This window comes from Xenopus laevis, chromosome 3L (genome assembly GCF_017654675.1).
Source record: "Xenopus laevis strain J_2021 chromosome 3L, Xenopus_laevis_v10.1, whole genome shotgun sequence".
In the NCBI taxonomy this organism is placed as follows: domain Eukaryota; kingdom Metazoa; phylum Chordata; class Amphibia; order Anura; family Pipidae; genus Xenopus; species Xenopus laevis.
This window is the reverse complement of record NC_054375.1, coordinates 129,649,592-129,675,645: the sequence shown is the minus strand read 5'-3', so window position 1 is coordinate 129,675,645 and position 26,054 is coordinate 129,649,592. Positions and strand designations below refer to the sequence as shown.

General features: G+C 38.3%; 1 protein-coding gene across 1 annotated transcript in view; it reads right to left on the bottom strand.

Moving 5' to 3' along the window:
- Window positions 1-1,674: 1,674 nt before the first annotated feature.
- The window catches only part of prfprl2.1.L (pyroglutamylated RFamide peptide receptor-like 2 gene 1 [provisional] L homeolog), a 73,773-nt gene continuing 49,393 nt past the window's right edge, over window positions 1,675-26,054 (bottom strand). Inside the window, exons 2-6 of the mRNA XM_041586951.1 lie at window positions 15,551-15,709; window positions 6,353-6,414; window positions 5,543-5,778; window positions 5,088-5,185; window positions 1,675-3,477 (exon numbers count right to left, since the gene is read on the bottom strand). Of these exons, the coding sequence (XP_041442885.1) occupies window positions 3,080-3,477; window positions 5,088-5,185; window positions 5,543-5,778; window positions 6,353-6,414; window positions 15,551-15,709 (953 nt within the window). The 3' untranslated portion in view covers window positions 1,675-3,079. The remainder of the gene's footprint in view (window positions 3,478-5,087; window positions 5,186-5,542; window positions 5,779-6,352; window positions 6,415-15,550; window positions 15,710-26,054) is intronic.

Below are 26,054 nucleotides of genomic sequence, written 5' to 3'. Positions count from 1 at the left end.
TTCTGCTTAACTGAGATTAATGGATTTGAGCGAAGTTAGCAGAGCGATAAAAATATCATCCCCGATTATTACAGCTGCAATTGGCTGACAGGCTACAACCCTGTAAGGGTAGGATTGATAGATGTTCAATGAGAATCAATGATGGGAAGAGGAAAGACAGGATTGCCGTTCAGTACAAGACGGAATCTGCAAGAATAAGCAGAGTAAGAAGGCAATTAAAGTATGAATGTGGGTTTATAGAAAGTGAAACTTTGCATAAAACACACTTTGTGCATAATTTTTGCTTGCATATCATCCTCTGAATTATCTGATAACTGTCTTCTGTGCTCAACGCTTTCTCCATTCTCCCAGATCACATCGACGCTGACTCTCTGCACACTGCTTTCTACCTGAGATTAGAAACACCAAAAATCGAATGGGATTCACATAAAATTCATTATTATGAGCACGTAAAAGTGGGTTTTGGCTATTGAAATAAATACTCTTATCAGTAGCAGCAGAGGAAGCCATGCAGGGTCCTGTAGGGCTGTACCACCAAGTTTGCATAGCACAATAAGCTTCAGTATTATCAGTAAACATATGAAAAAGAGGGGGCAAATGTCATTCTCTCTCTCTCTCTCTCTCTCTCTCTCTCTCTCTCTCTTTCTCTCTCCCTCTCCCTCTCTCTTTCTCTCTCTCTCTATATATAAAGTATTTGTGCTGCTACTTGGCTTGACTGCACCCTGATGCACAAACACTCTACTCCATCACTCCATCACTTACAGTATATATATATATATATATATATATATATATATATATATATATATATATATATATATATATATATATATATAACCTTACTGCATTAATGGTGCTCTAGATTATATTATAATTATATTTTCCTTCCTGGCAGATCTCAGATGCCACATGGATACATTATGGGCCCATAGAGGAGAAAATCACTGCACCCAAAGACTGCCCTTACCCAGTATGCCAGTTTGGATCACTGGGAAGATACAGAAAGAAGGAAATGAGCCTTACTGCTACAAGGACTGAGACATGTAAAGATATAGTGGGACATTCACTAAGATTCGTAGTTGCGGCAGGCGTAACTTAGCCGCACTTCGCCAGGCGTAGTTTCGCCAGCGCTCCGCAAATTCACTAAAATCCGAAGTTGCACTCAGGGGTAGCATAAAGTTGACAAGTTGCGCTAGCGTTGATTCGCTAAGTGAAGCGAAGTTACGCTAGCGATGGTTAATTTGCATACGGCGCCAAATTCAAATCTCAATGGAGGAATATGTAGCAGCACTACAAATGCCTGGGAAACCTTCAAAACATCAAATAAAATTTGTTTTTTGCCCTACACATGTGCCCACTGTATAGTTAAGTTGCCATGAGTTAGGAAATGTAGGGGGGAAGGAGGGGAGCCCCAAAAAATTTTTTCGATCTTTTTCAGCCTATCACCCATAATATAGAAAAAAAACCAGCATTTAAAAATTTTAACTTTTTTTGCGCTTCGCCTGGTCTGAGGTGGCGAAGGAAGTCTAGCGTAAAAGGTAGCGTTCAGAACAATGTGCGCGTTAGTGAATTTGCGTAGTTACGTCCGTTGCGCAAATTGGCCAGGCGTAAGGGTGCGAAGTTACACTAGCGAAGTTACGCCAGCGTCCGTTAGTGAATTTGTGAAGTAACGAAAATGCCCAACGCTAGCGAATTGACGCTAGCGTTAGACGCTTCGGCGCATAGTGAATTTGCCCCATAAAGTTTGGAAGTAAAAATTTTAAGGAAGAGGGCAGATCTATTTGGAGAATAGTTCCCCATTGGATGTCAACTTGTACAGAATTACTGATGCATAAGTGCAGTTTGCTTTACTAGTAAATTAATGGTGCCGATAACATAATTTTCCTACTAGCAAATTCCTAGTTTCCCTCACACTTTTTTAAAGTGTCAATGAGCCAGGATGCACTATGACATCTCAGAAACAGTTGACTATAAAGCTGCAACAAAAACCATAATTTTCCCATAAATGATATCCCCATAGATCTGTGTTTTTACCCAGCATCCTGTATGTTTGCATGTACCATGAACTATAAGGTCAATGTGAGTATTCAATGGGTGTTTCTGGGTGGCAGTTGGGATTGTATCATCTTCTCAAAGTGCTACTGTAAGAGCAAATGGGCACCGATGCTGAATATACTCTGTATTACATTATCAAGCAATCTCTTTAGATGTTCCACATGCAGGTTCTGTATCTAGACTCATGAAGCTGCTCTGGTGCAAAACCTATTACCCCAAGTTACCCATGGCATGCATGCAGCTGTTGGGTCTTAGAATGAGCCCTCTGCTTTGGCTGAACTAGGAAACCACTCATTCATTGGATAACCATCATCCATGTATAACAGTTGCCCGCAGGCTGTATTCTTGTGTATTTTTATACATCATATCTCTATGTTTTAGTAGCCATTTCCCTTTTGCAAGGCTGGCTTTCTCTTTTGCATTATGTAAAGGACATTGATGCTCAGCGTCCAAGTTAGGACCCATTTGGAAAAGGTCACTTTCCTTATAAAACCCCTCCATGGATTTTAATGAGAGAACTTTACATTGCTGTATTTATAACTCTGAATTGGCAGGTTAGCACTCTGCCAATCTCTGTACTAGAAATATACGACTTGGAATGTTAGATACAGTCTTGCAGAACTGGAAGAGAAAAATGGATTCTCAGATTGGAAATGATTGCTCCCCACTGCAGTTGGGTACAGCATACAGAAAATATGTGCAAAAGACAAATGACCTCTCTTTCTTTGCTTAAAACAGCAATATCATATTTCATGTTCCACCAAGGAGTTCAGTCCATCACTGAGTATCCAGGGACATAATGCTACGCCCTTTAATCCAATTTCTTAGCATTAATATTCATCAAAATATTTAGTTCAGCTGTTTTTTAAGTGGTGCAGTCTCTGAAAATTTTGGCTTATGGCTCCTTTTAATTTCTGTTCGTTTAGATTTGTCTCCACAACAATTTTCCATTTTCATGGATTCTGTACATTCCATGTACCATAAGTAAATATTTACCCAGTAGAAAGTCCTTTTCTGACAGCCATTATGCAGACTGGCCATTTGGAAGCAAGTCTTTGTGTGAATTCACTAGCGGGTAAGCCACAGACTCAAGTCGGGCACTTGGAAACTGCTCGCAAAGTCTAAGCTCTAAATTCTCTGCGCTAAGGTGGCTTTGGCCACTGCGTCCATCTCTCCGGGCAAAGAACATGGTGGCTCCTCCTTTGGGTCTTTCAGATTGTTGACTGTCCCTTTTATCTGCTGGCTCCACCGGTTCCTGTGCTCGGAAGTGGCAGAAGAGGATAGCCACCAAACTCTTCTTAAAGTTTTCATTCATGAAAGTGTAGACTACAGGATTATTGAAGGAATTAAAAAATCCAACCGCTTGTACGATGGCCACAATCATTTTCACTGTCACATCGTCATACTCGTCCTCTAGGTTATCTGAAGCAACCAAAACAGTTTGAGTGTTAATAGGAGAATACAAACAATTATTGACTTAAATAATCATATACCATGTAAATTAGTCAGTCAATCCAACCATATTTTACAGAATTGCAGTTGCGCTATACTGACTACACTAATTGGTTCCCACAATTTACTAGATTGAATCTATTTGGCACAACTGATCTGGACTAGCATGCTACTCCGCACTCCAGTGAGATTATTCCCACCATACTCAGCTCAAGTGCTTGGAAAAGCCACCATAATTCATCTAAATTGAGCAAGAAGCAAAACAGCAAGGGCTTACTTTGACAAAAACTGTGTACAATCTGCTTTTGAGAGAACCATCTGGTATTTTTTGGTTCCACTTTAACATCCACTGATGTAGCAGTGTCTTCAACTCCCAAAGTGAAGAATAGGAGGGAACTGCAGATGGTTTCAGGCATTTTTATTGCTACTATTTTCTTTGGTAAGATTGTGATGATCAAAATGCCTTGTGTGGCATTACTCTTGGTGTGAAGAATCTGTACAGGTATAGGATCAGTTATCCGGAAATCTGTTATCCAGAAAGCTCAGGATTTCGGTAAGGGTGTCTTCCATCGACTCCATTTTATCCAAATAATCCAAATATTTAAAAATGATTTCCCTTTTCTCTGTAATAATAAAACAGTAGCTTGTACTTGATCCAAACTAAGATATAATTAATCCTTATTGGAAGCAAAACCAGCCTATTGGGTTAATTTAATGTTTACATGATTTTTTAGTAGACTTAAGGTATGAAATTACAGAAAGATCCGTTATCTGGAAAACCCCATGTCCCAGGCATTCTGTATAACAGGTCTCCTACCTGTATATAATGCTGAATATACTGAATGGACAGAGTACAATTACTGACCAAAGACTCACTGTATCCAATCTCAAAGTATGGTGGCCAGAAATTAGAAAGATCATCTTCCCTCCCAAACTACTACAAATATGTGTTCGCTATGGAGTGTCACTACTGAACTGTTGATTTGATTGCAGACTGCCATCTATGGGGGCTTTGTCCAGTATTAACTCTAACCATTTCAATACAGAGGAAAAAGTCATTTGTCTGATTGTATCCTTAGTGATGTTTATTGGCATAAATTTACAGAATTGTTTAAATCCTGGGAACATGCCACAAAGCAGATTAACACTTCATCAAGTTATTGCGCAAACAACGTGCTTATTATTTATTTAAAAAAAATAATTTGGTGCTCACTTCAACCAATGGTGATTTTCAGTTAATTAAAAGGGTGGGGATATAGAGGTTATATCCAAAACATGTTGTGTGACTCATCTGTTTTGTGTTGTGTCCCCAGGATGTTCAATGTAATGCATGAACTTTTTTGTGTCTGGGTGATAGGGAAAATACTTTACAAAATATATGAGGAGGAGTGCATTATCTGAGAACATTAGGTGTTGGCATAACCAGTTACCTCTGAGCAGCACTAGGGGAAATTGTATCTCACCAGGTTTCTGTAAAAATACACATGCACAATGTACAGAGGATAGGAATGTCATTGTTAATGTCAATATCACAAAGGCACAGCTCCAATTTAACTCGGATTATTAACCTAGTCACTTACTGTATTCGAAAAGGATGTGTACCACATGAAAGGGCGCCCAGCAGGCTGTGAAGAAGAGCACAACAATGACCATCATCATTACTGCTCGCTTCTTCTTCCTGTAAAGAATTAGCACATTAAAATGAGGCTTAATTAGAAGAAAGCAATTTTCTTTGAACCAAACATATCTTGGCACAACAGGCACAAGCCAAACACAACAGCAAATACCATTTTTCTGTGAATGTATTGGGAGGCTTTGATCATGCGGCATTTCAGTTAACAAAAGAAAGTTTTGCATAAGGGACCATAGGATGTTTGCTAACCGAGGAGTAGGAATGAGTCCATGAACATGGGACACTTCAGAAGGAGTGCATTTCACCTCTGCCTCTAGCATTAGTTTAAGAACATTTTAATAAATGTGTCCTTTATCTTATTCCCTCTTTGATTCATAATGCAGCTTCAATTTAGATAATTACCTGGTGATTTTGGCCATCTCATTGCGGCTCAAGGTGTTTAGCACAGAACAGTCCCCAACACGTTTTTTGATCCACAGCTCATAGCCGATGCGAGTATATAGCAGCAACATGGCAGCAAGAGGAACAAGGAAGAGGGCCACAAGGATGAAGATAGCGTATGCCCTGCGCAGGCCGACATCGCTCCAAGATTCCAGGCAGCACACGTGGTACAAATTATATAGCAGGTCATACTTCACCTGGAAAAAACACAAGTCTTGGATGTATATTGTTAAAAGAGAATTGTAAGAGAATTGAGGCCTCACAGACAGACTTAAAACAAGCTGAAGAAGTATGGAGTAGAGTAGGCTCAGGCACTAGTTATTTGCGAGTCTGGAACTAAACCTGCAAAACTTTAAGCTGAATCCAACTCAAAATTGCAAAATGTTGCCATTGTAGGACCTGCGCCCAACCTGTACCCCCCAAGACAGGGAATCTTCAGGAGGAGAGGAGAAGAGTACTTCCTCAGTCTGACCCGCACCTAACCCAAACCTGCAATTTTTGCCAAAATTTCAACCTCAACCTGCCCAACTGGTGGTAAACCTGTAGGTTTTGGGTCAACCTCAACATCATTATCATCAATATAACATAGTATTATTGTAGGAAACATAATTGACAGAAGTTTGAGTAAATGCATCTAGTATATATCAGTATTTCCCTACTAGAGGTTGCCAGACCTCAGCACATAGTCTGGCAAGAAGGAGTTATCCCGTCATGAATCCTTTGGACTTCAGAAAGTCATAAATTATATTAAAAAAAAAAAATTTGGATTACCTCTAAGGTCTGGACATGAAGCATTGGAGATCCAACGACAATGGCGACTGACCAAACACATCCTGAGAGAGAGAGACAACAATACTGTCACCAAAAAAGTTCATTTGTGAATAAGACCGTGGCAGAATGAACTAAAAAGCCTAAGTAAGAAATATTATTACTAATGTAAATATTATTTCACAATTACGCTGTGTTCATGAGGATGCACATTGAAGTTTTTTTTATGTTTAATAAAGTACAGTCGGAATAGAGGAGTCTGAGATTTGTCCACTGAGCTTTTTTACAGTTAGTCTGTGTTCTTGCTTAATTATAATAGTGTATTTGTTAATTGAATATTAATGAACCCCATTCTCTATATTATTTCTCCCCCTTGGATTAAATTCTTCACTTTTTTATATGTGACAAATAGTTTTCTTTTGTGGTTGCTGTGGAATTCTAAAGATTGCTCCCACTGAAGTAGTTGCATTGGCAGATACATAAAGTAGTAGAAATGACTGTTCACAGTATAACATTGATTTAGAGAATTGTCCAATCGCCCTATTGACTTCGGGAAAATCTTTTCAACCCCTACGAGGCAAATTGAAGAGGCTTCAGATATTTTTCTCCCTTCCTTTAGATCAGCAAGCAGTTAAACAGGATTTACTTGGATTAAAGATTGAACCTGATGGTTTTTTTACAAACTCATCTACTATGCATCTATAGTTCTGTTGTTTATGCAATGCCTAAAAATGAATAGGAATATTTTGCTAAAAATTAATCTTGTTCTTTTTTCATTAGAAGGAAGATGGTGTTTGTGCTTTTTCTATTATAACAATGCAATAGAAAACTGCGGTGTTGTTAAAGCATCACCAGTTCAATAAAGAAAGAATCAGACAGCATATCCTTTACAAATACCTTTACAGCCTTGGGATGTAGCCAGGTTATTAAATGTACTTTGTTTTGTTTTCTTTGTACTTCTACCCTTAAGTGAAGAGGGAAGGGGTGTAGGAGACGTAGAAGAAAGCAAAATGAAGCCCTGGAATGTTTGTTAGGACAGTGGCTCCATTATAGCAGCTTCTATAGGTAACAACGGTAAAAATCCTTATATACTAGTTACTAGATCTGGGGTCCCCAACCTTTTTTACCCAGTGAGCCACATTCAAATGTAAAAAGAGTTGGGGAGCAACACAAGCATGAAAAAGTCCCTTGTGGTGCCAAATAAGGGCTGTGATTGGCCATTTGGTAGACCCTATGTGGACTGACAACCTACAGGAGACTCTACGTGGCATTATTCTTAGTTTTTATGCAATTAAAACTTTCTTCCAAGCCTGAAATTTAAAAATAAGCACCTGCTTTGAGGCCAGTGAACATGTTGCTCACGGGCTACTGGTTGGGGATCCCTGTACTAGATTCACTCATTGTAGCTATGGAGATATCTTCTAAGGTCTATGGGACAATCAGTCATGGCCATATGACCTGTTTTGGATCCAAATGTCACTAGCTATGATAGGCAGAGCTGGGGCATAACAGCTTTCACTGTTCTGAAAGTCTAGTATTTTTTATAAGAAGCATTTCTTCTTTGATAAAAACAATTCTCAAACCCCCATTCATTTGTCTATTTTTAGGGAACAAGGCCTTGAATTTCTGAATGTTTTACAGTGCACAGTGAAGGCTGGGAGAACATTGAACATTGTGCTTTGCTTTGTTGAACCTAATGTTATTTTGTCAGCTGTAACAAGCACAGTCATGGTGTGATTCACTGGCTCCAGCATTATTCAGCAATTGCTAATGGAATACAAAGGAGAGATGGAACTAGGCAGCAAAGGCATGTGCTTATTGTGCAACTGGGAGACGGTGGGGACACTTTTCTGATGAGCGGACATGGAGTAAATACAGTAAGGTAGGAGGCAAAAATTAGTCAGCATATGGGCAAGTGGTGGCTAGTGAAGATTAGTAAGCAAGAATGTGGGGGCACCAGGCTAAGTAGTCTTGCCTTAGCCAACAATACTACTTGGCCCAGCTCTGCAACTGTCACACAGCATGGGAGAACACAACTGTCTGTCACATTAGCTCATTCTTCCTTATGATACAGGCAGCTCTGCATATTATAAATCTGCATATGCACACACATTTAGCAAAGGACATCATTCTGCTTCTGGGTATTATACTTCAAATGCAACTGAGTGAGCACTGCATATTGTTGTTAATCTGGAAAACACACACTAACCTGCCCTTACACCAGCCAAAGCCTGTAATGATCTTGAACTATTATATAAATAACTAATTACCTGCTGCCACGGCATTTCTGTCTGCTAGCACCCACATATTAACATAGTTAGACCCCATTCGAATGATAATGCATTATGCCTTCATTTAAGACTATGAAGACCTCCCATTTTTTTCCTTGGAAAACCTTGTGTGCATATTAATAACTGTATGTATATCATATATGTTAGGTGGGGTGCTTGCATCACTATACACCATCGCTATACACCATCTGTAATTCAATTTAATCCCCCCTTTATATCCAACATTTAGTTATGACCCTTTGATAAGAGCTGGGTGACAAATACATAAATATGCTGTTTTAACAGCCAATGGCCCATAGTTTCAGGAATATATAGGACAGCAAATAAGTTTTGACTTCAAACAGGGTTTTCATGAATATACAGTACGTATACGTATATGAACAAATAGATACGCTCTCCAAATATAACCATAACTGACCCACATGATGAGCCACACCCCAGTCATTGCCCTGTTCCCATCAAGGAGGGACAATACCCATGGGCAGAGAAACAGGCTGGGATGCATATGTAACCTCACAACAAGTTTAAGAAACCATTAGAAATACAGCGTAAAATACACTGAAAATGTTTATCTGCAAACTGTACTGCCCCTGTTGTTTTGCAATATAAAACTCCTACAGTAGTGGTGCAGGTCTTTCCTTCCTGCTGCTCTGCTTTCCCAGCATCTGTCTTTTGTCTCTGGTTGGTCTCATCTCCCACAATTGCTTCTGCTAAAGAATCTGTCTTTTTATATTAGTGATGACTGGCCAATTTCTTTATTTTCTGTCTAGTGCTCAGATGTGGAAATTGGAATACACCGGGACATTTTAGAGGCAATGAGAAGAGCAAGGGTTGTTGGACATCGAGGTCCTAAAACAGGGTCAAAAGGGGACCTTATATTATGAATAAGGTATAACTTAAAGGGGACCTGTCACCCAGACATAAAAAACAGTATAATAAAAGTCCTTTTCAAATTAAACATGAAATCCAAATTCTTTTTTTTAGTAAAGCACCCAAAGCTGTTGTAAGCTCATTTAAAAATCTCAGCTTAGACGGGGCAGACAGTTACTCAATTTTTATTCAGCACTTCCTAGATGTCACTGCTCTCCACACATTCCCCCGTTCTCTTCACCATTTAATTGTGTAGCCAGGGCATGGGGATGGACATCAGGTCCCCCATTCTGGTGCACAAACAAGATTCTGAGATGATACAAGGCTTGTCTTAATAACAGTGTCCACAAAATGGCTCCTGCCTGCTTGCTATAATTATGAATTCCCAGACTGAAGGAAACAAGATTCAAATAATTTATATAGTGTAATTAAAGTTTATTTTGCTTGGCTAACGTGATAAAATAGGATTTGGAATACATTTTTTGGGTGATAGGTCCCCTTTAAATGAATACTGCCAAATTTATTGTAAATCTATAAGAAAATCTAGTTCCGGTGATGACATTTAAAAAGAGTGTTTCTATTAGAGAATTGTGTATAAACTAATAAACAGGGATCTTACCAATGGTATTTTACAGTATAATAACGTCATGTTAATAGTTTACTGCAATGAAATGAAGACAAATGGAAGTGTTTCACTCTGCCCTATGGTTGGCTTCCTAATTACTGTACATGTTAAGAACTATGTGTAGCATTAATATTTGTCTCTGTTGTAGGATTTGTGAACAGTTGTTCCCACACACAAAATTGCAGCTTGTTAATAGGACACCTGGCATGGTATCAAATCCTCTACTGTAGGAATCACACCTAGTATATCATGTTGTTCGTTTGCTAGATTCCTCTGCACAATTGCTACTACAGGTAAGGGACCTGCTACGCAGAATGCCCAACCTCTGGGGGTTTTTCAGATAACGGATCTTTCTGTAATTTCCTACCTTTAGTCTACAAGAAAATCATGTAAACAATTGAATAAACCCAATAGGCTGGTTTTGCTTCCAATAAGGATTAATTATATCCTTATAATACACAAAAGACAGGAATATCTTGTAAATTATATCCTTATAAACGGTGAGTTCTGATGTCATCAGTTATAAACGGTGAGTTCTGATGTCATTTCTGTCACATGACTCACTGAAACGTGTGTATTATAATAAATAAAGTACCCCCTGTTGCAAAATATGAGGATATTAGAAATTACCTTGAATTTCCATGACCTGTTTAAAAGCACTCGGCCTTCGACCTCGTACTTTTATATGGTCATGAAACTCCTCGGTTATAATATCCTTATCCTATTTCACAATAGGGGGTACTTTATTCACTATATATATATATATATATATATATATATATATATATATATATATATATATATATATATATATATATATATATATATATATATATATATATATATATAAGTTTTCGTAACAGACAGCACCTCATATCAGATCAGCCATGCTGTGGCTGCCCCTGTGCACGGATGTAATTAGAGTATAATCCAATCAAGAAAAACCAGCACCAAGGGTCTTTGAATATGGAAAAAAATTTTGTATTTAAAACATATGTATCACCGACCGATACATATGTTTTAAATACAAAAAGTTTTTTCATATTCAAAGACCCTTGGTGCTGTTTTTTCTTAATTGGATTATATATATATATATATATATATATATATATATATATATATATATATATATATATATATATATATATATATATATATATATATATATATATATATATATATATATATAATCCAATTAAGAAAAAACAGCACCAAGGGTCTTTGAATATGAAAAAACTTTTTGTATATATATATATATATATATATATATATATATATATATATATATATATATATATATATATATATATATATATATATATATATATATATATATATATATATATATATATATATATATATATATAATAAACATATGTGTTGGGCTCAAGTACAAGGCATTGTTTTAATATTACAGAGAATAAGGAAATCATCTTTAAGAATTTGGATTATTTGTCTAAAATGGAGTCTATGGGAGATGGCTTTTCCATAATTTGAAGATTAATGGATAACGGGTTTCTGGATAATGGATCCCATACCTGTACTGTATATTGACACTTTAAAATAGAAGAAAAAGGAGGTGAAACTCTTTTATTTGGCATTATGGCATGGTAGCCCAGTCTGTAACACATGCCTTAGCTTTGCTTGGCACTAATTATTCCATAATGCTGGGTTAAGTGCAAAGAAAAATGGATATTAGGTACAGTTTAAAGCACATACCGTAGCTCTTAGCTCTAAAATAAGCCCCTAGAAATCGAAATTTAGGGCGAAAGTGCAGTGTTTAGTAAAAGTGGGCCAGACTCTTTTCTTCGCCACATTATCTATGCATATATATAACAAATGGGACTCAATTAAATTTGCAGAACCTCGTAGCCCAGCAGAGTTTGTGCAGAAGGCAGCACTTCATGTTGTTATCTCCTTGCAGGGTTCACTGCATATCATCCTGTAATCCACAGAAACTCACTTATGTTAACTGGATTTGCTGAATAGACACACAGGGCACAACATTTTAACGACTTCCACTTTAAGTGAGTCGGAATTCTTACAAAGATGCTGCTTTGCAACTTATTCTCTCTTATGTTTCATTTGAAACTCTTTCACCCTTTACGTGCCATGCAATGTAGACTCAATAGTGCCCACATAACTACGCAACAGTCCTGGTACAATCATACTTTCAACGTATTGATTGATGCCATTGTGGCTTAGATCAAAGCGTCAATGGTAGGGCCTTAAAGGGAACCTGTCACCCAACCATATAAAGCTATATAATAAAAGTCCTCTTAAAAATGAACATGAACTTCAAATTCTTTTTTTTGATTAAAACATCTCTACCTGTTATATACTCTTTTAAAACTACGAGCTGTCAATCATATATTGCCTGCACCTCCTCTATACTTTAGGCATAAAGGTGGAGCAGGCAATTACTTTCATTTCCATTCTGCATTTAATAGATGTCACTTACCTTTTTTCCAGCGTGGTGCCCGCCCCCCACTGGCCGGTAAAAATTTTTAATAAAATTGCCAACCCTAATTCTGGTGCATAAACAAGATTTTGGCATGATCTAAAGCTGGGCTTATTAATAACAGTGTCCACAAAATGGCGCCTGCCTGTTTCACGTGATTGTGAATGCCAAGACTAAAAGAAACAAGATTTATATGATTTTTATAGTGTGAGTAAAGCTTATTTTGCTTGACTAACGTCATAAAATAGGATTTGGAATTATTTTCTTAGGGTGACAAGTCCCCTTTAAAAATAAAACACTTTATATTTTGCGGGTTTCTCCATTATCTGCACATTCTCATGCTACTGCAGCAGAAAATGCATTGGGAAAAAAGAACCCAAGTCTGACAATATGAATATAGTAGCATTTGGGATCATGTTTGGATGGACTTCATAGACAATGGCTGAACATATGTATACCTCCCAACATTTTGGAAATAAAAAGAGGGACAAAAAAGTTGTGGTGAAATTTTGGCCACACCCCCTAATTACCATGTTCATTTTACAAAATTTGGCAGGTAATAAAATTTTGAACATATTTCTGTGTTTTTTTCAGTTATTACAGTTTTGCTAATGAAGGTGAATTGCCCTTTAAGCCGTGAGTTTAACTTTTCCCAAGGGACCTGTTATCTTATATTGTTACAATTACTTATTTGCTTATCTAGAAATTGTTACAAAAGTATCTCATCTTCTGCTGTGGCTGTTCTGGGCTCTCTGCCAAAAGCCAACTTTGTTTCTGGCTGTTCATTGCAGAGAAAACAGTACAAATGAGGGATTGCGGGTTGAGCTGTCAAAAGAGGGACAGTTGGGAGGTATGCATATGTATGTATATTTTATTTATACATCTTAGGCACAAATAGAAGACTGATAAGTACTGAGATAAATACAGTGATTGTCACGGCAAACATTTACATCACAAAGGCCTGTTCTTTCAGCGAGTTCCATGGAATCCTCAGCAGAAAGGATCTGAACACAGACTTCCAGAGAATGAATAGCAAATTGATCTATAATGTAAAATACCTGTAGGAGCATGCATTATTTATGAGAGCTTTGCCTTATAAGCCCTTTACATTTTCTCTATGTTCTATGTCTGTTGCTGGATAACATACACAGCATGGGCACGCTCACCAACAGAGAAGCTGGGTTTCATGGTTTTCCAGCACACTGATGCTTACTGAAATCCGTTTGCTTTGCAGGTATGGGACCTGTTATCCAGAATGCTTGGGACCTGGGGTTTTTCAGATAACAGATCTTTACGTAGTTTGGATCTTTATAACGTGCCTACTAGAAAATCATAAAATAAACCCAATAGGCTGGTTTTGCTTCCATTATGGATTAATTATATCTTAGTTGGGATCAAGTACAAGGTACTGTTTTATAATTACAGAGAAAAAGGAAATCATTTTTAAAAATGTGTATTATTTGGACAGAATTAAGTCTATGGGAGGCAGCCTTCCTGTAATATCTTTCTGAATATCAGGTTTCCACATAATGGATCCCGAACCTTTACTAGATAAATCACTAACCTATATATTACATATGCCACCTCTACCTAACAATAGCTGCCAGTATGCAGCAGAAAAAAAACATTAGATTGACATACCCTACTAAAAGATACAGTATTTACCCAGTAGGATTGAATGTGTTCTTTATTAAACATCCTCTCCGGTTTGGTGGATACTAAATCACAATGCCAGATCTAATTTAATATTTCCCCCTTACCTAGGAGGAGATGTTTTTCCTATTCCTGCCCCTTCCTTGTTAAAAAGCCTGAGAACAGACAAAGTGAATATTTAGCTTTTTGTTCAGCAGCTGTTCAGTTTGCGGTTCCAGCAGTTTGGATGCTAGGGTTCAAATTACCCTAGCAACCATCATGCATTGATTTGAATAAGAGACTGGGATATCAATAGAAGGGGCCTGAATTAAAAGATGAGTAATAAAAAGAAATAGAAAAAAGCTATAAAAAATAAATAAAGAAGACCAATTGAAAAGTTGCTTACACTTGGCCATTCTATAACATATTTAAAGGTGAACCCCCCTTTAATGCAGGAAAAAGGACAAAGTGAAAAGGCACAGGCAAGTTAGACGCCATCATTTTTATCCTCGACTCTAAAAAGGCATGGGGCAAGTCCACTCCATTAAAGGCTGCAAATCTGGGCAGTCAGCTCAGTAGATAGTGTAAGCATATCAGCAGGTATATACAGTATATATACTGGTATAGGATCCCTTATTCGGAAACCCGATATCCAGAAAGTTCAGAATTACGGAATGGCTCCCATAGACTTCATTTTTATCTCTCTGTAATAATAAAACAGTAGCTTGTACTTAATCCAAACTAAAATATAATTAATCCTTAAATACAGGCTATTGGGTTTATTTAATGTTTAAATGAATTTCTAGTAGACTTAAGGCATGAATACCCAAATTACAGAAAGAATCGTTATCCGGAAAACCCCAGGTCCCGAGCATTCTGGATAACAGGTCCTATATCTATATATATATATATATAAGCCCATATTCCCCATGTGATACTGATTATGTGGGAACCTACTGCATTATTTGCAAAGCAAGAAAATTGCAATCAAATTAAAATTTCAACCTCGACGTGCATTGCCTTGACCTATTCAAATGAACAGAAACGGTCTTGGTCGAACGAAAAACTTACTGAGAATTAATTGGTTGGTGGATCAATAAGATCAAGAGATTGTGTGACCCTTTGTCTAAATCTAAGTACAGACCTGACGGGAGACGCTCGTTTCGTTCCACAACAGATAACAAACACCGATTATGTTTTCAAACCAGACTTTAATCATGAATAAATTAAAAGGTTACGGTCTCATATTTGCATTGAAACTTTTTGTTTTAGCAGTCTTCCCTTAAACGTGATGCAGCGACGGTTACATTAAACAGCCTTACCGAGCATCTTGTAGGCCCTGATGTTGGTGTATTGCCTCTTCATTTTGAGCGGATGTACGATTCCTTGGTACCTCTCAACTGCAATGCAGGTCATGGTGAGAGTACTGGCCACCACCGCCGTGGTCTGGATGAAAGGCACCATTTTACAAACGAACCGGCCTGCAAGGGAAATAAAAGACTTTTAATGTGTTGGAAACTAGAAACCTGTCCAGTTTTTGTAGTTGTTTCATACAAGGAAGCACAGTTTTCCATCGTTGGTTTTATATTTTTTTGAAAAGATGATATTGTTCTGTAGACTGGATTTTTTTAAATCATAGCTTCTTTTTAGGAGCCTGTCATGCAATTGACATGATTGTGCTACAACATCATCAAAAGAAGAACATATGCGCCGTAATTGTAAAAACTGGCTATAGGGTATGCCTTTAATTAGATGATTTGGATGAGATGACTTGGCATGCAATACTGCATTACCTGCACAACTTTTTCTATATAATGTGGTTAGAACTTGACTATTTTCAGGAACAAATGTAATATCAAGAAAATTCTGTGTTTTTGTATTAAATTCAAGTACATTTTAAATTCAAATTGTTTATATTAAAGGAGAACTAAACAAAAAAATTTAAAAAAACCCTACCCCCTACCCTCCCCACAGCCTAGCCGTTGCCCCTTGTAAATGTCCCTAAAGGTGGCCATAGACGCACAGATCCTATCGCATGAATCAAGGTTTTGTACGATTTTCGGATCGTGTGTGGAGAGTGCCGACATCTTTCGTCCGGCGGAGATCGGTTGTTTGGTCAATCGGACAGGTTTGATTTTGACCCGACCAATCCCGCCGGAGCCCATTGCACATCGTATACGACCGAACAATCAGATTACCCCCGATATAGCCATGCTCGTTAATGGCATATCGGGGAAAGATCCGCTCGTTTGGCGATGTTGCCAAACGAGCGGATCTTTGCGTCTATGGCCGCCTTAACTCTTTACTTACCCTTCGGTGCAGATTCAGGGCACCTGAGTTCATGGGTGCTATATTATTCTCTTTGGTAATTTTCGGGTCTTCTGGCGCTTTGTCAATTTCGGAGCATGCGCAGTTGTCAAAAACCCGAAGACTGCTCCAACTATGCATACGGTGATACAGCACTTACTTCCCGAAGAAGACCGAAGAGAAGAAGATGGCTTCGGTGAACTCCGATGCCCTGAATCTGCACAGAGGGGTAAGTAAAGAGTTAGGGGCATTTACAAGGGGTAACAGCTAGGCTGGGGGGGAGCAGGGAGGGGTAGGGTTTTTTAATTTAAAGGTTTAGTTCTCCTTTAATAAAGGAAATAAATTAATTAAATAGTGACTCGGTGCCTGACCAAACCAGAAGCATATCATCTATGTTGCGGCCATAATAGACAATATATGTTTTATATAAGTTGGAGTCATTAAAAATGACCTTATCCTTCCACCACCCGAGGTACAAGTTTTCGAAGGAGGGGGCAAATTTCGCACCCATTTTGGTGCCTCAAAATTGGAGGTAATATTTCTGGTCAAATAGAAAATAATAATGAGTGAGTAAGAACAGAAACAGAATCGAAAAAAATAGATCACAAAATAAAGGTTATTGTGTTGTTATCATATAGACCAGGGATCCCCAACCTTTTGAACCCTTGAGCAACATTCAGAAGTAAAAGTAGTTGGGGAGCAACACTAGCATGAAAAATTTTCTTGGGGTGCCAAATAATTGCTGTGATTAGCCATTTGGCAGCCCCATGTGGATTGTCAACCTATGTTGAGACTCTGTTTGGCAGTACATCTGGTTTTTATACAACCAAAACTTGCCTCCAAGCCTGGAATTCAAAATTAAGCAGCTGCTTTGAGGCCACTGGGAGCAACATCCAAGGGATTGGAGAGCAACATGTTGCTCACGAGCTACTGGTTGAGGAACACTGATATAGACTATAAAGATAGAGGTGATATTTAATAGCAGTGATACCAAGATCATGAGGTATACCCGAATAAAGTGAGGTGACATTAACTGAAGCCCACTTAAAATTGCATTGCCATTTAAAGTGATTAAAAACATGTAGCACATGACCGATATCCCTTAAGGCAGCCGAGAAGATTCGGGGAGATTCAGCGCCTTACGAGGAAACTTTGGGTGACTTCAGAAAACGAATCGCTCCGAGGGCCATCCTGCTGGCGAATTAGATTGTAGCCGGCGCAGAGGCAGTTCAGGGAGATTAGTCGCCTGAAGAAGAGGCAATTTGTCAAGCGACTAATCTCCCCGAATCTTCTCGTCTGTCTCTCCCCTTAGATAGCTGTGTAATCTCAAAACTAGGGATGCACCGAATCCAGGATTTGGCCGGGATTCTGCCTTTTTCAGCAGGATTGGGATTCGGGCGAATCCTTCTGCCCGGGCGAACCAAATCCGAATCCTAATTTGCATATGCAAATTAGGGGGGAGGGAAATTGTGACTTTTTGTCACAAAACAAGGAAGTAAAAAATGTTTTCCCCTTCCCATCCCTAATTTGCATACGCAAATTAGGATTTGGTTTGGTATTTGGCCGAATCTTTTGCAAAGGATTTGGGGGTTCGGCCGAATCTTTTGCGATGGATTTTGGGGTTCGGCTGAATTGAAAATAGTGGATTTGGTGCATCTGTACTGAAAACTAAGGGTTGTACAGTAAGTAATGGTCAGTTAGTTCACAGAGTAAAGCCCTTGAGAGTCAACAATTTCAGACAGACAGAAAATCCCTCTAATTTTACTTTAAATTAGTGGATAATGAAGCATTTCTTTACTCATGTGGGTTAGAGGAGATTATGAAGTGACAGAAGAAGGCGCTGTATCCAAACAATAGGTCCCTAGTGCTGAGAGAAACAAAATGGATTTTTCACATAAATCTTTAGCTCCACTTATTTAAAAAAAGGGAAATAGATTTATAGAATTTAGATTAACCCTATATAAATTATTCATTATGTATCACTTGCTTTTGATATTTATTTTTTTAATAGAACTTTATTGTTTTGCCATTTCAGTTGCCTCGTTTAGCACATAGCAGGAATCTGCTACAACTTCGCTACAAATGGTAATTCTCTATTTGATTGTTTAATGACATTGACACTTTACCAGCATTATATCCTACGTTTGCACCATTTCCACTGAGGATGATAGATGGAACTGCATGTCACACAGCGGCAGCTATAAGAAATGATAATATCTGTCAAGGACAATCTAATTAAAGCGTGTCATACCAGTAATCCATTTATTGCTTCTGAAGACAAGGAAATAAATATTCATCTTAACACAGATTCAAGGCTATTCATGATGGGAAGATGGGTTTACGCTATAGGGATTATGTATATTAGAGCATGGGTAAGTATCCATTGGGATAAAACATTCTCTTATCATTCCGAGGCTGTTCAACAAGATATCATTAATAATATAACAGTGTATGCAACTAGCACAAAAATGACATGCAGTGCATGGACTCAAATATGAAAGCTAATGAAGTCATCTGCAAAGATCATAGGTATTTGGGCCTTTATTTCTATATGAAAGGGAGAGATGGAACCAAGAAGTAGCAACAGTGACTATTCTATAACAAATTGAATTAACATAGTAACATAGGATGTTACGCTGGAAAAATACGTCCATCAAATTCAAACTTTAAAGTCTGTATATAACCTGTATAACTGCCACTTGATCCAGAGGAAGGCAAAAAATCTCAATTTAAAGCTTCTCCAATTTGCCTCAGGGGGAAAAATTCCTTCCTGACTCAAATATGACAATTGGACCAGTCCCTGTATTCCCTCACTTGCTAAATAGCCATCCAACCCCTATCTAATGTATCAGGCTGTACGACTGATTCAGGGAAAGAACTCCACATCTTCACAGCTCTCATTATATAATTCCCATCCAAATATTTAGCCGGAACCTCCTTTCTTCTAATCAGAATGGGTGACCTTGTGTCAGCTGGAAAGACCTACTGGTAAATAAAGCATTAGAGAGATTATTATATGATCCCCTTATATATTTATACATAGTTATCATATCACCCCTTAAGCGCCTCTTCTCCAGCGTGAACATCCCCAATTTGGCCAGTCTTTCCTCATAGCTAAGATTTTCAATACCTTTTGCCAGCTTAGTTGCCCTTCTCTGTACCCTCTTTAATTCAATAATGTTCTGAGACCTACAGACCAAAACTGCACGGTATATTCTAGATGGGGCATTACCAGTGCTCTGTACAGTGGAAGAATGACCCCAGGGCCGGAACTAGGAGTAGGCAGAAAAGGCGTCTCTGTCGCTCACCCCTCCCTCCGTCGGAGGGTTGCCTAGGGTGCCTAGCTGGCCAGGCCCGGCCCTCCCATGAACCAATGCACCTTTTAATACAGCTCAAGACCTTATTTGCCCTTGATGCTGCTGACTGGCATTGCTTGCTACAGCCAAGTTTATCATCTACAAGGACTCCAAGGTCCTTTTCCATAATGGATTTGCCTAGTGCAGTCCCATTAAAGGTATAAATGGCTTCATGACTCCTAAGTAGGTCACTATCTTTCTCTACATCTTGCTATGTTTTAGTACGGGCAAGTGGTATCATGTATAGTACTTACTAAGTATTTAATTTGCAATTAGGTTAGCTCCTGTCCACAAACACTCATATCCTTTATTTAAATTGACCTCCTTAGGGGCAAATTCACTAAGCAGGTTAAAATGCGGTAGCGACGCCTTCGTCGCACTTCGTCAGGCGAGGTTTCTCCAGGACGCCGCTAATTCACTAAAATTCGAAGTTGCGCACAGGGAGGCGAACGGTAGCGAATTTTCGTTAGCGTTAATTCGTCAAATCAAGCAAAAGCGAAGTTACGCTAGCGATGCCTAATTTGCATACGGCGCCAAGTTAACATTAAATGGACGTATATGTAGCAGCAAATACATTACACAAGCCTGGGAAACCTTCATAAAATAAAATAGAGTTGTTATTTTGCCCTATACATGTGCCCACTGTATAGTTTAGGTGCCATATGTTAGGAAATGTAGGAGGTAAGGAGGGTACCCCCAAAAAAAATTACGATCTTTTTCAGCCTATCACGCCAGCGTTTTTTGGGACTTAGAAAAAATGTAAACTATTTTTGAAGCAATCCCTATCTACTCGATTGCACTTCGCCTGGTCTGAGGTGGCGAAGGCAAGTCTGGCGCAAGAGGTAAAGTTCAGTAAAATGCGCAATTTAGTGTATTAGTGTAGTTACGTTGACCCTTCGCCATAGGGCAACTTCGTCTGGCGTAAGGGTGCAAAGTAGCACTAGAGTAGGTCCACTTCGCTAGCGAATTTACGCCTAGCGCTAACGTTAGGCGCTTCGCGCTTTAGTAAATTTGCCCCTTAGTGTTTATTATTAATTACTAAAAAATTTCACAGGATCCAATTTGCTAGGGATGCTGCCTTTTTCAGAAGGAGCACGAGGGGTTCTCTTTCACCCTTCCTGGTCCTAATTTGTATATGTAAATTAGGGTTCGGATTCAGTTTGGTATTTGCCTGAATCTTTCATGAAGGATTTGGGATTCACCCATTTAGGGGGTTATTTACTAAAACTCAAATTTTTGGGGGTTATTGCCTGAAAACCCTGATTTGTTTTTGGATTATCAGATGAAACCCAGCACAGACTTCTACATGATCTCAGCAGGTTTGAGATGGTGGATTTTCGGATTGGACTTTTTGCAGGTTCGAGGTTTCAAATCCATAAAATTAGATACTGCACCAAAATTACTCTTAAAGGAGTGGTTCACCTTTAAGTTAACTTGTAGTATGTTATTGAATGGCCAATTATAGGCAAATTTTCAATTGGCCTTTATTATGTATTTTTTGAAAGTTTTTTTAATTATTTGCTCTCTTCTTCTGACTCTTTCTCACTGACTCCATGTAAATATAAATGCTCTATAAGGCTACACATTTATTGGTATTGCTACTTTTTATTACTCATCTTTCTATTCCGGCTCTCCCCTATTCATATTCCAGTCTCTTATTCAATGCATGGTTGCTAGGGTAGTTTGAACTCTAACAACCTGATTGCTAAAATTGCAAACTGGAGAGCTGCTGAATAAATCTAAATAACTCAAAAAACATAAATAATAAAAAAAATGAAAACCAGTTGCATGTTGTCTCAGAATATCACTCTGTTCATCATACTAATTAAAGAAAAATTGAATTAAAAAAAAAAATCTCAACTCCACGAAAGTTCTCCCATTGGCACTACATTGTTCATGGTTATCGATCTGCGTTTAACCACGTCTCTTTGCGAAACGGGTTCTTTGTGGAGAAATATTCTTCGCATTTCATACTCTTTACTTACCAAGTACTAACATATGATAATAGAAAATGAAGACACACGATAGAAAATATTGACAAAACACAGTTCCCAGTTTTATACCTCCTCTATCCTTTCTACATGAGTTTCCATGACATTTTTTAACGATCGATAGTTTAAAAATAAAGCAGATGTACAACAATAAAGAAAGGAAACACAAAGGGGGACCAAACTAATCTTTATTGGTTTTTGGAAGCCAGAATAATCTCAGTGTATGACTGTGATTGATTCTGAAATTTCTTTTTGAAATGACAGCTTTATAGACACAAAGGGCCAGCTTAACGTTACATTTCATAGGCGGGATTGCCTGCCGATGAATCGTTGCTTTGCTCTTGGTCAAAGTTCATCTGTACAGTCTGATGACAGATAAAACTCCACTGGAACATTTGGTTTATGCATTCTCTATCTGCCTTCAATCATTCCATCCATCAATGTTTGGTGTTATTTGAAACAGTCTAACGCTCTAAAGTCCCTGTATATTGCTGGTTTTCTATATAGCACTAGTAAATATTATGGATCAGTATTATGGATCACTCTCAGGAAGCAGACCCCGAGACTGCAGGAGGAATAGGGGGCCCCATGCACCCATAAATAATTAGCAATTGCAATATCTATATAATGGTAAAACAGGCAACCCCTTGACATTTTGGGGGTCCTACAATTAATATGCTGTGGGTCCCTATTACATCTAGTTACACCACTGATCATTAGAGGTGCACCAAATCCACTTTTTTGGATTGGGCCGAACACCATAATCCTTGGTGGAAGATTCGGCCCAATTTTGTTGATGTCAGTTTCTCTCCATGTGATGGTGTCTACATTATCCATAACTCCATTCTTAAACAACAACATACTTGTGGTAGGGAAATAGATTGGATTCGGTTAGACTGTTCGATCACTATTCTTCCGTCCAATGAAGCCAATAACACATGGGAAAAGGAGTGATGAATTCCAGTCAAACGCAGTGGGTTGCTGCAAAAACAGTGCTTTTATTTAACACAACATGTTTCGAGCTGTGCTCTTTGTCAAGTGAGACAAAGAGCACAGCTCGAAACATGTTGTGTTAAATAAAAGCACTGTTTTTGCAGCAACCCACTGCGTTTGACTGGAATTCATCACTCCTTTTCCCATACTTGTGGTAGGGAAAAGGTGGACAGTTTCAGAGTATTCTTCTGTAAATCTGAGAGACTGCCCATCACTTCTAAAGTGGTAGAGATATCAATGTACAGTAGAATCTTGGCACTAAAACAGTTGGTTGGTTATTTTACACCCAAGATTAACAGTTTCATGTGCATTCACTAGGATATTTTACATTCAGTGCTATGTGAAATAGTATCAGATACCCATATGCTAATAGCCTACATGTGTGAGCCCTCACTTTGAGCTTGACTAAATGCTGCTGGGCTGGAATACCAATGTAAAACGCATGCACAGTCAATTAGGTCTTTCCAAGACCAGTGTAATAGCTGCAGCTGTAAACCAATAAAAATCCAGCATGGATAGGACCAGAGGTTCTGTTCTGGAGTTAAGGCAAAGGAGAACACCAAATGTTTTTAAAATGTAACGGGTATGCTCCTTTAAAAACCTGTAAAATTGTTATCAGTATTGTTCTATAATACACAAAAGCCATGAATATCCTGTAAATTATATCCTTATAAACGGTGAGTTCTGATGTCATCAGTTATAAACGGTGAGTTCTGATGTCATTTCTGTCACATGACTCACTGAAACATGTGTATTATAATAAATAAAGTACCCCCAGTTGCAAAATATGAGGATATTAGAAGTAACCTCGGAGTTCCATGACCTGTATAAAAACACTCGGCCTTCGGCCTCGTGTTTTTATATGGTCATGAAACTCCTCGGTAACTTATAATATCCTTATATTTTACAAAAGGGGGTACTTTATTCACTATTTATTGTACAGTTGACTCACACCAAGGGTTAACTTCGGAACCAGTGATTCTGGGAAGCTCATTAGCGGAAATTCTGCTCACATTACAACTTTTGATTATTTCTAAATGCACTTAGAGGCAGTCATTTCCAAATTCTTCTTCTGTAGAAACAGAAGTGGTGGCAACACTGACTCACATCTCCTTGAGTTTCAGTGATTAACACAGCTACCTGGGGCATCAATTGTCACCTAAGGTAAAGTAATTAGAGCTTTCTGTTGTATTTAAAAATTCACAAACATCTCTAATACATTTTTCCCTAAAAGAAAAGAAAAAGAAGACTGGCAACAGGAAAACAAGTACGTATCTATCTTATACACTCTTTTCTGTGCTTTACCTCCTTATCTGCCATGAATGACAGCACCCTTGTGGGCTTCCAACTCTCCCTAAGGACCTCTCTATAGTGTGAGCCACATTGATAAGCAATACAGAGGATCACATCTCAGTCTTGAAAACTCCCTTATTCTACTACCCAAGGATTTCTATGTACCTTTGGAAGGGAGAGAAGTAACAAACTTGGCCCCACAGTACATTTTTCTGAAAACTAAAATGAATTAAAGTTTGGAAGATATTAAGTCCAAAAAAAGCAGTACCTGGTGTTTTACACTTCTTGCTGACAATGTGTTGGACCTCAGCCCCATTAATCCCTGGTGTGCCTGTGCATTGCACATCTTGTTGATGATCAGTGGAGGACATGGAAAGCAATGCCCATGACTACAGGACAATATCCTAAAAATGTCATTCTAAAACCAGGACAGTTATGGGGTCCTAGAGAACAAATACTACTTTGTGAACTGATTAAGATGAATTAACCTGACATGATGATAAGTGGTAAAAGTCAGTAACAGTCTGGGATGTCTGACATTTACCTTCCACCTGTTGTGCAACTCTCAGCATCAGCGTGTAAGGGGGTTGCATTGTAAAAGACATGCTGTTGTAGTCAGGAGAGCTATATATTAGGTATTATTGTAAGGGTCCGGTTGCATTTTATATATAATATTATATAGTATTGTTTAATGTTTGTGGAGTTGATAATGCTTATTGCAGTATATATGAATGAGGAAGAAAAGCAGCTTTGGAGTGAGTAATTTAAGGGAAAGCAGTAGACCAAGAGAGAGTAGACCAAGCAGGCTTAGAGTTATGAAGGCCAAGACTTGGTGTTCATTGGGACAGAACAGATTGCTCAGTCGCTGTGAATAAAGAGGTCTTTATTCTTGTTCAGCAGTGGTGTGCTCCTATTAGTCTCTGATACAATCTCAACAACCAGGGCTTGGTGTTGCAGTTCTTTAAGAGCAACAGGCTGCAGTACAAATGAAATGGCTCCATAACTTCTAAGGACATGGCAGGCTGTAGTGGAGATCATTAATCAGGGGCAACTGTAGATGTGCTTCTGTGTAAGGGTTATATTCAGAATTACAGGCAGAATGTAATACCATGTAAAAGTAGCACAATGCCAGTATTTGCCTCAAAACTCAGTTTTCTGCTGTCTGGCCCATGTACTGTACATGTACAGGCTTTACACTACAGGACGTCACGGTGGGGAGAAAATAATAAGTAAACCTTGTGCATCTGTACCCCTCGGGCAAGGCAACAATCATTGTTATCCTAATAAACAGATTTAGTTAAGATATTCAGTACATGGAAACACAAGCACAGTCAAAGGCATTAAATAAGGAACCTGGGAGAGATATATTTAAGGTAAGCTGATATGACCTATAGTGTGCCATGTCTTACTATAAACAAATTGATAGGAAAAGATAAAACTAAATCTAAGCATTTAAAAGGCAGTCTTTAGGCTTTAAGTTTATATTTATTTCTTATTAACCTGGTTTGCACATTATCAGTATGATTTATTCATATAGTTACAATACTAACAAACATAGGACATAAATATAAAACCAAGGGTTCAGTGTTTTTAAAACAAAACTCAAAGACTACCTCTGGGAGCACCTGGATAACACCTGAACTGGGAACTGGCACTTATATAACAGTGTAACAAACTGTAACCTACAGCACCTTAATACCCCTCTGAATTGTGTCTGTATGTAACCCTCCCATTTAGACTGTAAGCCCTATGGGGTAGGGTCCTCTAGCCTTTTGTTTCCTTGACACTGAGCACTTAATCTGTATTGTAATTATATTTTATATTTATGTGAATTGTATTTCTAATAATGCACCTTTTATAACTTTTTATTTCAATGACCCCTTGTT